This window comes from Palaemon carinicauda, chromosome 3 (genome assembly GCF_036898095.1).
Source record: "Palaemon carinicauda isolate YSFRI2023 chromosome 3, ASM3689809v2, whole genome shotgun sequence".
In the NCBI taxonomy this organism is placed as follows: Eukaryota; Metazoa; Arthropoda; class Malacostraca; order Decapoda; family Palaemonidae; genus Palaemon; species Palaemon carinicauda.
Window position 1 is genome coordinate 87,511,057 of NC_090727.1, and position 14,943 is coordinate 87,525,999.

The 14,943-nt window shown below is 40.2% G+C and overlaps 1 protein-coding gene across 1 annotated transcript in view; it reads right to left on the minus strand.

Annotated features, from left to right (window-relative positions):
* Positions 1-2,297: 2,297 nt before the first annotated feature.
* LOC137632587 (fibrous sheath CABYR-binding protein-like) overlaps positions 2,298-14,943 on the minus strand; it is a 39,433-nt gene continuing 26,787 nt past the window's right edge. Inside the window, exons 9-13 of the mRNA XM_068364619.1 lie at positions 14,078-14,154; positions 10,804-10,953; positions 9,206-9,389; positions 8,059-8,435; positions 2,298-2,399 (exon numbers count right to left, since the gene is read on the minus strand). Coding sequence (XP_068220720.1) covers positions 2,326-2,399; positions 8,059-8,435; positions 9,206-9,389; positions 10,804-10,953; positions 14,078-14,154 — 862 coding nt within the window. The 3' untranslated portion in view covers positions 2,298-2,325. The remainder of the gene's footprint in view (positions 2,400-8,058; positions 8,436-9,205; positions 9,390-10,803; positions 10,954-14,077; positions 14,155-14,943) is intronic.

Below are 14,943 nucleotides of genomic sequence, written 5' to 3' on the forward strand. Positions count from 1 at the left end.
AGAGAGGGGGTGCAAGTATTCTTGACGCCTCCGGGGTATCCGGCAAGCCGCCGGCACGCCGGAGCTCGCTCCAGCATAGATTCTGGCATTAGAACAGACAATTTTCAAAAGTCAGTTAGATACCAGGATGGCGGCCGCCGGCACAACGACGGCACGCCGGCAGGGAGCGGCGGCTCCGGCAGCCGGAGGATGCCGGATTGGTGACTGGGGTAAGGATGGTACAGGTAGTATCGGGTTGCCGGCAGTATATGCCGGCACTCCGGAGATCGACCGGCAAGCGGACGATTAGATAGGAGTAGGAGAGCCGCCGGTAGTAGCCGGCGGCAGCCGGCAGTCCCTCGGAACACGGGGGGCTGGCGGCAAGGGTAGGGAAGTCACCAAGAGGCAGGTATTGCCGGCATAAGAGGCGGCAAGAGACCGGCACCCGGATAGATAGAGAGACAGGGGGAGGGGGGGAAGGATGCAGGAAGTACCTTCAGGGTTCCAGACATCCCTCCCCCTCCCTGAGGGGGTGTACCCATGATAGAGACAGGCTCTATCATCCATATGCAGGGGTCACTAGGGACCGGGAGCAGGTAGCCCAAGGGAGGACTAGGGAACACCCAAGATGGGGGGGGGGGGAGACTCCCTTATGCAGAGCTACACTAGGAACTAACCTTATAGGACACTATGAAGGTATATGTACCAGAGCGGACTGCACAAGGAAGCTCGGGTAGCCCTACTCATCCACCCTAAGGAGGATTTGTAGGACAGGGGACAGATGAGTATAAACTAACCTAAGCATAGGCTAGGCTATACAAGAGATAGGTGGGGAGGGAGAAGAGAGGAGTCTTCCCAGGAAGGGTTTCTGTACCAGAGCGGCCACAAAGGGAAGGGAGGACACTCCCTAACCTAAGATTAGGCTGATCGGCTAAAACGGTGCAAGAGTACAGTTTCAGCATGGAACAGAGAAACCTTCCTAACCCGACCTAGATCAGGGCTAAAAGTCCTGAACTAGGCAAGGAAGAAGACGTATCGCTATCGCAGGAAAGTCGTAGACTATCCTAGCCATAGAGGTAGGCTAGCCTAACCTCACTCTCAGACGCAATCCTAAAGGGGGTTCATTCCTTTAGGGAGGACTGAGAGGCGATATAATACTCTATTAGACAATAAATCCCTTTACTCAGAAAAGGGATCAAGGCTAATTAGAGGGAATGCCAAGGCAGGGGATGAAGGAAGCATATAGGGGTCCTAAGGTTAGGTTAGGCTAGTAAGAATCACTGACTAGCCTATCCCCTATATGGTCCCTGAAGGCGAAAACATTTGCATCACTAGTCAAAAGTATTGTAAAATAATAATGCCACTATCTTCATAACTTAGTCTAGGATCACTGATAAATCATGCATGAACACTTGTATATAGGCTCCTGGCCTGGGGGCTATAGTAGCCGACTGGTATGAGGTCAATCGATGACCGATAAAAAGCGTCTAAACACGATATAAAAGTTCCTAGCTATGAAGACTAAATAAACTAATGTATTCGATTAGTATATAAGGCCGGAAGCGTTGTTGTGGCTAACTAAATAAGACATGCAAAACAACAACGACGCCATAAAATGGCGGGTCCGGTAGAGGCACAGCTCTGCCACAAAACATCAATTATTTCGCAAAATAATATTTACTTTACGGCCAGAGCTTAATTAAACAATACTGGAACCTTGTACTCAACTTTCCAGAAGAAGGCGAGGCTGAAGGTAACGACATAGCGAAGATGCAAAACGATAAAGTTCACACAAGGGAAAATCCGTCTCAGTAGGGCAGCTACTAAACAAAGGATAAAGACGCGCGTGACGTCATTAGAGCAATGGCGTCCGTTTGTTTACGTCTCGAGTATCAGTAGTAGCCACGAGTGAGATTAGCTGTGGAACGGCTCCCAGCTATTCTCAGCCCTTACACACCGAAGCGTTAACTCTGTTCGGGGTGGAGATAGCTATGTGGCACGACCAGACATGCGTGTCCCCTGTTGTATTACGATGTCTTAAAGGGAAACCTTTGAGATACTCGCTCCAGAAGTTAGAATTCTGTGATAACCTGCGGTTAAATTCTCTGGGAATATCTTAGTAGTCTTATACCCAAGGAAGCTACCAAACAGGAACCTTCCATCAGGACGCCATGGCTTGAGCCCAAAAAATCTTTATATCCTTAAATGAGAAAATAAATGATCAAATGCTACTTTCATCCGCCCCCAACAGGGGGAGATTCGTCATCATAGCAATGGCTTCAGCTTGACGAAAATCAAGCTGATCAACACCTGCATCAGGAGGTTTTCTTCCAGGTTCTCGAAGACTCACAGTTTCTTGACGTAGATGGTGCCGTAATTCTCCTTCTGCGAGAGCTCAACTGATCTCGCCTTGTGCATTCCTGCAAAAAATACAAAATTAAGTAATAAATAACAAAATGTAATATATTACTGATAAAGGAAATCATTAATAGTCCAAACAAAGCAAAAAGCAAAGCAAAAGTATAAAAGGTACCAAAGTATTGGAAAAGTAAAGAATAAACATGAATGGGTAGACCAAACTAATATTGATATACACTTTAATTTTCTTTCTTCAATCTTCCTATCCAAATTCTTTTAGCCTTTACTCCAGCGCAATTAAAAGCTTTACTCTAGTTACAGTTCTGTGCCTAACCCTTCTACCCCCAATGGACGTACTGGTACGTTTCACAAAACTCATCCCTTTACCCACATGGACGTACCGGTACGTTCTTGCAAAAAACTGCTACTTACATTCTTTTTTGCATATTTTTGATAACTTTATGAGAAACTTCAGGCCTTTTCAAAAATAATGAGACCAACCTGACATCTCTATGATGAAAATTAAGGCTGTTAGAGCAATTTAAAAAAAATATATAGCAAAATGTGCGTGAAAAAAAAAAAACCTGGGGGTTAAGGGTTGGAAAGTTCCAAATAGCTTAGGGGTAAAAGGGTTAATAAATCAGGATTCAAGTCTAGGCTTATATAAATTTATGACTCAACAACATTGATGGAATTCATTCTCACTGTACCAATTGAGAAAAACTCATGCAACCACTGAGAAACAATCTGCAAGTGCAGTAAATTAAGGGTAACAGATAATTAACAATCATACATTTTTAAAGTAATTTGTATTTTTCCTAACTACATACAAACCATGTTGAGAATGGAAAATGGCTGTCTGCTAAAGAAGGTGATGAATGCAAGAGTTGATGGGAGAAGTACAAGAGGAAGGCCAAGGTTTGGGTGGATGGATGGAGTGAAGGAAGCTCTGGGTGATAGGAGGATAGATGTGAGAGAGGCAAGAGAGCGTGCTAGAAATAGGAATGAATGGCGAGCGATTGTGACACAGTTCCGGTAGGCCCTGCTGCTTCCTCCGGTGCCTTAGATGACCAAGGAGGTAGCAGCAGTAGGGGATTCAGCATTATGAAGCTTCATCTGTGGTGGATAATGTGGGAGGGTGGGCTGTGGCACCCTAGCAGTACCAGCTGAACTCGGTTGAGTCCCTTGTTAGGCTGGGAGGAACGTAGAGAGTAGAGGTCCCCTTTTTGTTTTGTTTCAATTGATGTTGGCTACCCCCCAAAATTGGGGAAAGTGCCTTGGTATATGTATGTACATACAAAACTGAGTCCATTACTAGGTGTATAAATTCAAGGAAACTGGAACTGCTATATAAACCTTTATCGAGGCAAAAATAGTTTACCGGTTCGCTTTTCTGTCTACTTTTTTCACTGATGACGTCACGAGTCTGTTGGAAATAGTACATTGCGTCGTTCTTCATGCTCGACCCTGTTCGTGGAGCTTCACGGCTTGGCACACTAGCTGGCGATTACAGCCAAACATCCATTTATTTTGTTTTTTTTGACATGCTTAGCTTAACCCTTTTACCCCCAAAGGACGTACTGGTACGTTTCACAAAACTCATCCCTTTACCCCCATGGACGTACCGGTACATCCTTGCAAAATACTGCTATTTAAAATTTTTTCTCCATATTTTTTATAATTTTTTGAGAAACTTCAGGCATTTTCCAAGAGAATGAGACCAACCTGACCTCTCTATGATGAAAATTAAGGCTGTTACAGCAATTTAAAAAAAATATACTGCAAAATGTGCTTGAAAAAAAAAAATAACCCCTGGGGGTTAAGGGTTGGAAATTTCCAAATATCCTGGGGGTAAAAGGGTTAAAAAAAAAACGTATTCACTTTATTAATCTTTACACCCAAAATAAGATATGAAACAATACTACAAATTCTATACAATTTGTATTTTTCCTATCTATACAAACCTGAGTAATTTACATGGGTTACTTCTAGTTTCCTTTTCTACGACCAGACAATCAAAAGAAATGGGTTTGATTGCATCCTGCTTCGTTGCAAGGCAACTGCTGCGCATGACGCATAATTTTTGTTCAAAGCGCTTCCTCGCAACACTCACCTGAGGTGGGACTTTTTGTAAACGAGTCATTTAAAGGGGAGTCTTCCTTAAGGAGGAGGAAGTTTCTGTGAGGATAAGAGGTCAGCCCTTTCTCTCTCAACATACTATTAGTAATAGTAAGAGATCAAAGGTAATTGTTTGTGAACAGTGCAGTCAGCTCATAGAGGCAGGGCATAACATTCAATTCTAGAGAATGAAATACTTTACCAGGGCGAAATGAAATTAACATCGTGTTGTATAGTATAAAAAAATTCAATATTGCATCCATTATACATACATACACCAAGGCACTTCCCCCCGAATTTTGGGGGGTAGCTGACATCAAACAATGAAACAAAAAGGGGACCTCTCCTCTCTACGTTCCTCCCAGCCTGACAAGAGACTCAACCGAGTTCGGCTGGTACTGCTAGGGTGCCACAGCCCACCCGCCCCCGTTATCCATCCATTATATAAACAAGTATTCAACCTCAAGCCCTTTTTACTTGCATTAAGGTGGATTCCAAGTGAAGGCTTCAAGTCCAATCAGGATGACCATTCACCTTAAGAGCCCATTACATACCCTTATAAAGCAGAGACTAACAGATGCGTGAGATAAATAGTTACTTGTCCTAGAAGAGATTATTGTTAGATTATGTACAGCAATAAAAGAAGCCTATAGAAAAGGTGTCTAACGACCTGTATGTGCATTCTCTAAGTAATGGTTCGAAAAAGTGGTTCGTCTTCCAAAACTCAAGCTTTTACAACTTATGCTACAGAGTGATTTTTGCGGAACCCTATGGTGGCGGCAAGCCCACGTATATTGTGCTCAAGGGAGCTGCTTCCCCTGAGGATTTAAAGGCTCTCATGATAGTGTCTCAACCTAAATAAAATAGTATTTCTGGATAATTTCTTTTTGGAGCAGGCAGTGCTCACAAACAAATTGGAGATTTTACGCCTAAGATACAGCACTCTATATAAATATTTACGCACTGATCTTATGGGACATAGTAACATGTCATCCAGGTCATCAGTTACCTCTTTGAATTATAAGATTGTGATATGAGTCAAATCTAATATTATTAATTGGATTTTGGGTTTTAGTCAAATTCAGGAAAAAAAAGACATAGTTCTCTCCATCCTCTGGAATGTGACGTGAGATAGACCGTGTAATTTGCTCACTCTCTGGGCTGAAGCTAAAGGAAGGAGGAAGACGGCCTTTAAGGTAAGGTCTGTTTAAGGCTTTACGCACAGGTTTGTACAGGGCTATTCTCAAGGTCCTAGGACCTTAGTCACATCCCAAGAGGGGTGGTTTCAATTCTCGAGGAGGGAAAGACTGCCCAAAACTTTGAATCAAGGCTGAGAGTTCCCAAAAATTTTGAATCAAGGCTGAGTTACCAAGAGTCTAAGAGATCCAGTCGTTTCAGTTTGAATACTTGGCTCAAGGGCAACGGCAGCCTTTCACCGCAGTGACTGAAGGGCCTTCCTGTTCATTAGGAACACTAAAGTCTGGGAACAGTGGCTTTGATTGGAGCAATATTCCCCCTGACACCAATCACATGATTTTCCACTTTGCCTGGTAAACTGCTGCGGAAGACTCAAATGTATCCAGAAAACTGCTTTGTAGTTGGTCTTTTGGAGGAGACGCTGGGTAGTCTCCAGCCGTATAGGGTACAAGAATTGTACTGTTAGGTTAGCATAGCAGGTTTGGTAAGTCTGGAAGTTCTCTTGACACTCCTGTGGGAAGTTCCAGCAGGTCTGGATACCACTGGCTACTCTGGAGTCACTAGCGTTACACCAACTCCCTTGGATGTTCAGACTCTGTTTAAGGTCTGACGAATCAGACAAGAGCGATGGGAAGGTGTAAAAGTCTTGTCCTTCCCACGGATGTTGAATTGAGTCTTCCAATACTGCAGCTTTTTTTGGGACTAGAGAGCAATACACCGGGAGTTTGTGACTCTGAAGGTTGTATCCACGTAAGAATAAATAAAATTCATCTCCAATACCTCGTTAAAAGTTTACCAAAGCCCAATTCTTGCTACGATGTATGTTTATACTATCCAGCAAAATTGGGGGTTACTCTACCACCCAGCAACTACTACTATTATTAACTTATATAAAAAAATAGTACCGCTAGAGTTATGGGGTCCTTTGACTGACCAGACAGTACTAAATTGGATCCTTCTCTCTGGTTACGGTTCACTTTCCCCTTTGCCTACACATACACCGAATAGTCTGGCCTATTCTTTACAGGTTCTCCTCTGTCCTCATACACCTGACAACACTGAGATTTCCAAACCATTTTTCTTCACCCGAGAGGTTAACTACTATACTTTAATTGTTCAGTAGCTACTTTTCTCTTGGCAAGGGTAGAAGACTCTTTAGCTATGGTATGCAGCTCTTCTAAGAGAAGGAAATTCCAAAACCAAACCACTGTTCTCTAGTCTTAGGTAGTGCCATAGCCTCTGTACCATGGTCTTCCACTGTCTTGGGTTAGAGTTCTCTTACTTGAGGGTACACTCGGGCACACTATTCTATCTAATTCCTCTTCCTCTTGTTTTGTTTAAGTTTTTATAGTTTATATAGGAAATGTTTATTTTGGCGGTGTTGTTCTTAAAATATTTTATTTTTCCTTGTTTCCTTTCCTCACTGGGCTACTTTTCCCTGTTGGAGCTCTTGGGCTTATAGCATCCTGCTTTTCCAACTAGGGTTGTAGCTTAGCAAGTAATAATAATAATAATAATAATAATAATAATAATAATAATAATAATAATAATAATAATAACAATAATAAAAGTTTAAGCAGCCATTCAAGCTTAAAACAATGGTTTGTTTTCGAAATAGGAACAAAGGTATGTGTGACACTTCCATACATTTTAAAATCAAAACTAAATCATTCTATGTTCTACTACATTAGTAAGAAAGCAAAGATAAACTAAAAGAAAAGGAATAGTTACTTATAAAAAAATATATATCAGATATACAAACACAGTCTTCATGAATAAAACATCAGATGGCAAGGACTTCAGAAATAAACCACAGAATACAAGCAGGATGGAAGAATTGGAAGTGCGTGGAATACTATGCGACAGGAAAATAGGGGTTAAGTTGAAAGGTAAAGTACACGGGACAGTTGTGAGACCAGCAACGATGTATGGAGCAGAGACGTGGGCAATAAAGAAGACAGAAGAGAAGAAGATGGATGTGGTAGAGATGAGAATGTTGAGATGGATGTGTGGGGTGACAAGAAGAGGTACGCTACGGAATGAGGTAATTAGGGGTACCACAGGAGTTAGAGAACTATCAGATAAGATCCAAGAAAGTAGACTGAGGTGGTATGGTCATGTCATGAGAAGAGATGAACAGTATATTTGGAGGAGAGTGATGCAAATGGAAGTACAGGGAACGAGAAGGAGACGGAGAACAAAGCGAAGGTGGATGGACCGTATCAAGGATGACCTTCGATCAAAGGGATTAACCGGTGGTGAAGTGTGGCACAGAGGTACATGGAGAAAGCTGGTCAGAAACATTGACCCGACAGAAGTGGGGAAAAGATGCAGACGAAGAAGGAGGAAAGGACTTCACTGATTTTCCTAATAGAAAAACACTACATTGGATGACAGAGTTCGTACCAAGCAACGAGGCGAACAGGTTAGCGGCATCTGTCCTTGTTGGATTAGGGGGGAGAAAATCTTGAAATGTGGCGGGCTTATCACGTTCCCCTTGGCTCAAAACATGCTGTGCTAACTCTGCGTGGGTGAGGTGGTACGATTTTGGAGTCGCGATTGTTCCGGCGACGTGCGGTGTTCTCCTCGACCGAGACCGAGACGCGCGATCGCTGTCTGAACTCCCACCTTGAGCGAAGGGAACCTCACTCACGACGAACTCTTCGGTTCCTTGGATGGCTGCTGTTCCTGTTGGAGTCAATTCCATCCTGGGGATTCCTAGTCCCGCCGGTCTCTCTGGGGTCCGTTCCGCTCTGGGAGGCAACTCGGATGGGACGTCTTTGCTGAGGGGGGAGAAGATAGTTGTGAAATTGGGTAAAAAACAAACAAAATAAAGAAAGTTCATTATTAGGAATATCCTTATGAATTTCTTAATCATTCATACTGAAGGTCTGTATATATTTTCAAATAACGCCAAAACAGATGGCTACTGAAAGCAACAGGTTATATAACATACTGCATTCATCAATTTTCAAATTTATTTTGTCAGAAAAAAAAAGAAAAAAAAAGAACAAAAAGAACAAAAAAAAAAGAGCTGTACTACTGTAGTACAGAAACAACAGGTCATATAACATACTGTATTCATTAATTTTCAAATCTATTTTGTCCAAAAAAAAAAAAAAAAAAAAAAAAAAAAAAAATATATATATATATATATATATATATATATATAAAACCCTACTAGTACAGAAAATCCCCAATTTACAAACCAAATAATATTCCAAGAAGCAGTTTTCAAGTTGTAATTTTGTATAATTTAAGCGCATGGTACGATTCACCTAATTCACATGCCTACGCCTTCCAGTTGCAAAAGTCAACAAATCTTTCATATTGCAAATGTCGTCTTGCTTATTGCATTAAATTACATAATACAGTATTTCATTATGAACCCTTGATACAATATCTTATATTTATGATTTCAATTCAATTTATGTCTCTATCTCCTAACGGGTGGAAGTTGAGGACCTCCTGATATATCAAATTCAACAGCGTATGAACAAACGGACAAATACTTCGGACGCATGAAGTTCACTGTTTCCAAGCCTGCAATTACCTAGACGGAGCATGAATCTCTGCTTCGACGGTCACGTGTTGGAAACCCCCCATGGGCGAAGGAGGTGGTCCTCTGCGATGGGTTGCTGGAGGAGACTCGAACAGTCCAAAGGTCGTCTCGCGAGGAACCGGGGTCTTTTTCGGCGATGCCAGGGTGATGGTTTCGTCTAGTTCCCTTGGCCTCTCTGAAGAATCAAGTACACAATATATAAATTGATATTAAAATAATCTTTTAACCCTTTTATCCCCAATGGACGTACTGGTACGTTTCACAAAACTCATCCCTTTACCCCCATGGACGTACTGGTACGTCCTAGCAAAAAACTTTTTTTACATTTTTTCGCATATTTTTGATAACTTTATGAGAAACTTTAGGCATTTTCCAAAATAATGAGACCAACCTGACATCTCTATGACGAAAATTAAGGCTGTTAGAGCAATTTTAAAAAAAATATATTGCAAAACGTGCTTGAAAAAGAAAAACGCCTGGGGGTTAAGGGTTGGAAAGTTCCAAATAGCATTGGGGGTAAAAGGGTTAATAGGAAATTGTAAACTTGTAAACTACTTTTTATCATATCCCAAGATGAATAAATGCTAGACCCAGTAACTCATTTTCATAATGAATATTAAACTTTTATAGATGGGGGAAGACTGTCTTTAGTATCGCACATAAGATCTGCAGTTTAATATTATTATTAAAAAGGAAGAGATTAACCAACCCAATGAGTCAAGATCCAATCTTACAGAGCTGGCCCTATTCAATTTGGAAGGTAAAAATACTTAGACTAAAGCTTATAGAAAATACATGCATACATATACCAAGGCACTTACCCCAATTTTGGGGGTTAGCCGACATCAACAATTGAAACAAAAACAAAAAAGGGGACCTCTACTCTCTACGTTCCTCCCAGCCTAACAAGGGACTCAACCGAGTTCAGCTGGTACTGCTAGGGTGTCACAGCCCACCCTCCCACATTATCCACCACAGATGAAGCTTCATAATGCTGAATCCCCTACTGCTGCTACCTCCGCGGTCATCTAGAGCATCGGAGGCAGCAGCAGGGCCTACCAGAAAATATAGGATAAAAATAATTTTTCTTTTTATAAAAGAGCTAATAAAATATCAATATAAAAAATATAGGATAGACATAATTTCTATATAAAAGTCTGTGGTTAATGTATATTTAAATCTTATTTATAAAACCTAAAAGCCTTGGATGACCACGGAGGTAGCAGCAGTAGGGGATTCAGCGTTATGAAGCTTCATTTGTAGTGGATAATGGGGGAGGGTGGGCTGTGGCACCACTAGTAGTACCAGCCAAACTCAGTTGAGTCCCTTGTTATGCTGGGAGGAACGTACAGAGGAAAGGTCCTCCCCTTTTTGTTTGTTTTTCATTTTTTTAATGTCGGCTACCCACAAAAATTGGGGGAAGTGCCTTGGTATATGCATGTATGTATGTTTCTTATAAAAGTTAAAATCTTGAAAACAGAAATCCACAGAGGCAAACATTTCTGAAGATGGTCGGCAAACAGACGTAAATCAACAGAAGTTCAGATGTACCTTAATGAGGAATATTATAAATATATCTATCCACTTACTGGGTTCTTTGCGAATTCCTTCTCCTGGCTTTGGTCTCGATACTACGTCCGAAGGCACCGGGAAATCTACGACTGGCGGGGGCTCAATGGGAGCCCCATTTATCAAAAACGGCTCGGTCCCATCTGGTTGTGGTTCGGCTGCTTGCTCCTCTGTTTAAAAACGGTTTTGTATTACTGCACCAAACTGTATTAATTATGAAAGTAAAGAAGTCCATTTTGGATAATGCAATATTATATATCATTCTTAAAATCTATATACTGTAGAAAAGAACCTTACTTCATCTGCAGGCCTCGTATGTAAAACCAAATGCACAGCCAATGAACTCTTGAACAAGAATGTGTAAATATAGGTTTAAACAATGGCCTGGACAACTGGGTGAGCGACACGACACATCTAAGGAACACGTGAGGACAACGTACAATCTGTAACTCTGGACGAGGACAAACACAGGAAATCTAAAACAAAACGAAACATACAGAAGAAATATTACCCAGTGAAACTTCGACACAGTTGTGCAATTGTTAAGGGAATCTCACAGACAAAACTTCTATGATCTAAGGATTTCAACAGCTATATTTTTTAAGTTTCTTAACATTCCTAAATAAAAACAGAACTCTCAAACTAGAAAATGAGTTACAATTTCTAATTATTATTATTAATAATAGTCTCAACGTAGAGGAGAGGTCCCCTTTTCTGTTTCATATGTTTGATGTCGGCAACCCCCCAAAACTGGGGGAAGTGCCTTGGTATATGTATGTATTAATAAGTCAAGCTACAACCCTAGTTGGAAAAGCAAGGTGCTATAAGCCCAAGGGCTCCAACAGGGAAAAATAGCCAAGAGAGGAAAGGAAATAAGGATAAAAATAAATGATATTGGAAGTAATGAAAATTAAAATAAAATATTTTAACATTAAAATAGATATTTGATTTATAAACTACAAATAGGCTTATGTAAGGCTGTTCAACATAAAAACATTTGCTGCGAGTTTGAACTTTTGAAATTCTACTGATTCAACTACCCGATTAGGAAGATCATTCCACAACTTGGTAACAGCTGGAATAAAACTTCTAGAGTACTGTGTAGTATTAAGTCTCATGATGGAAAAGGCCTGGCAATTAGAATTAACTGCCTGCCTAGTATTACGAACAGGATAGAACTGTCCGGAAGATATGAATGTAAAGGATGATCAGAATTATGACAAATCTTATGCAACATGCATAATGAACTAATTGAAAGATGGTACCAGAGATTAATACTCTATCTAGATCAGGAATAAGAAATTTAATAGACCGTAAGTTTCTGTCCAACAAATTAAAATGAGAATCAGCAGCTGAAGACCAGACAGGAGAACAATACTCGAAACAAGGTAAAATGAAAGAATTAAAACACTTCTTCAGAATAGATTGATCAGCAAAAATCTTGAAAGACTTTCTCAATAAGCCAATTTTTTGTGCAATTGAAGAAGACACAGACCTAATGTGTTTCTCAAAAGTAAATTTGCTGTCTAGAATCAAACCTAAAATTTTGAAAGTCGTACAAATCTGAAGAAACATTATCGATGCCGAGATCCGAATGTTGAGGAGCCACAGTCCTTGACCTACTTACAATCATACTTTGAGTTTTGTTAGGATTCAACTTCATACCCCATAATTTGCACAATGCACTAATTTTAGCTAGATCTCTATTAAGGGATTCACCAACCCCAGACCTACTTTCAGGAGATGGAATTGACACAAAGAGAGTAGCATCATCTGCATATGCAACAAGCTTGTTTTCTAGACCAAACCACATGTCATGTGTATATAGTATGTAAAGTAATGGACCAAGAACACTACACAGGTATCATCACTAATTAACAAGCGTAATGGGATAAGCCAATTTCCCTTAAGAGGGGAATGACACAACCATACTGAGTACTATATTCAGCATTCAATAGCTTTAAGAATGTAAATAATATATATTAATACCAGGATAGCAATCTTCTGTTGTCAAAAACAGAATAGGGAAATTGTCTTAGGTAAGATCAATGAAGTGTGATGTGTTTCGCCAATGCACCGTTTGCAAAAACTGAGTGGCAGCGCTTGCTTACAAGCCCAGAAATCCCGTGGTAGTGAGATTGGAAAGATGCGAGAACACTGGGTGGGTACCCAGTGTGTTTATTGACGCCATCATTCGGTAGTTTAACCAGACCACAGTTCAAAATGTATTTTTAACCTAAGAGAGCTGCAGTAATCATAAATTCATAACACTGGGCATAAGCATTTCAGTGCTATAGATATTCAGGGGTAAACAAGAGTAACCACGTATAAGAAATCATTGTCCTTATACTTCTTAGCTTCCAACTAATTCAGTTTTGCAGGCACAGTGATTAGACAGTTTTCAATGGAATTTTACTTCTAAGAGGGAGTATAATTCAATGAATAAATCAGTTAGCTATCTTTCCTGTGAGAAAGGTGTAATCTTCTGGAGACCACTAACGGAGAAAGCTAAAAGGAACTCAACTCTTAGAGCAGCCAAAACACTGCAAACAGTGGCGTACCATTTTTCAATTCTATTTCAGCATCCTGTAAAAATTTAGTTTTTCTCTCACTATACAGAAGTTTATCTTATTTCTAACTCAGCATCCTGTAAAAATGTAGTTTTTCTCTCACTATACAGAAGTTTATCTTAGTTCTACTTCTGTTCTCACTATTAGCTCCAAAAGAACATCCCGAGATAACTTGTGGCTTTATTATCTCTATAGCCTTCACAAACATATACAAAATCAATGACATACTTGGCTGCTTTCTTTATTGGGGGCAATTATTGGGGGCCACTGGGGTTCTTGCATTCTGCTTTTCCAATTAGGGTTTAAAGCTGGGTTAAGTCAACAAAATAAGTGACATACTCGGCTGCTTTCTCTATTGGGGGCCATTGGGGTCTCTTGCATTCTGCTTCTCCAATTAGGGTTTAAAGCCCGCTAATAACGGCTGGGCTAAGTCAACCGATTTTGGAGAACCCACTCACGGAAATACATCCACGGACATCAGTCAGCAATTTTAACACATCAATACTGTACTATCAGTATTTACAGTACATTACCTACACAAAACATCATTACTATAAAACATAGAAATAAAAACATTTAAAATTAATAATTTCAAGAAACTACTGTATTATATATTACACCAGAATCTAGAGTACTGAAATAAGTGGAAAATAGACATCTGTCCTCAAATATTATGTTACCAGACAATTACCTCTAACACGGCTATCTACCTACTCCTACAAACCTTGAATTGGGATCAGCTCTGAGATGAGACCTGCCACGGTACTGGCTTCATGCTGGCCAGTGCTGATTTGGAGGAAACTGCAGAAATCACAAGAGCCAGCGTTAAGTAAGAAGCAAGCACTACAAGCGAAGGGTAAATGATCCAGTGGGATCAACTTGAAATAAACTAGAGAACACACTAAAAGTCTTAAGGTTAGAAGATTAGAACATGCCAGGAGAGAACGGGTCACTTCAAGTACAACACGTGAATTAAAGGATGCATTAATCGTTCCCTGAAAGATGGCGGTCAAGTGCTGATATATCTCGTGCAAAAATGTACAGCCTCCACAACTTTCCTCATCATTGACAGAGATTTGATAATGAACGAATATTACATCAACAGGTACTGTATCTATAACTTGAAAAATATCATGGAGTTTTAAAATATAGGTAATAGTCGACTTACGACCTATGCAACTGACTTCGTTTTTTTTTTTTTACTGTGATGACGTCACACGTACGTCAGAAATAGCACACTAATAGGACAAGCATTTCATAGGAAATAATCTATTTTCTCGTATAAATATGAACTGACTTATCTTGGTAAGTATTTTCTTTTATGGATAATATACAGTATAATTTTCAGTAAGAAATACGTTCGAAAAGTTTTAATATCTGTCGAGTTCATATCGTGTGTCTGGTGACGTCATATTTCCAGCGGAAAGCGAGCAAATAATAGAGGGATTTTCTTCCAATAACCTAACGATTAGTTTCACGAGTAACGTAACTTCATATAAAGTAAAAACAAGATGGGAAGCAGGGCAGGAAGATGATGAGCTGTGACTTCTCTTCCATGTTCTACTTGAGAAAATCAGAAGCAGTTTCTCT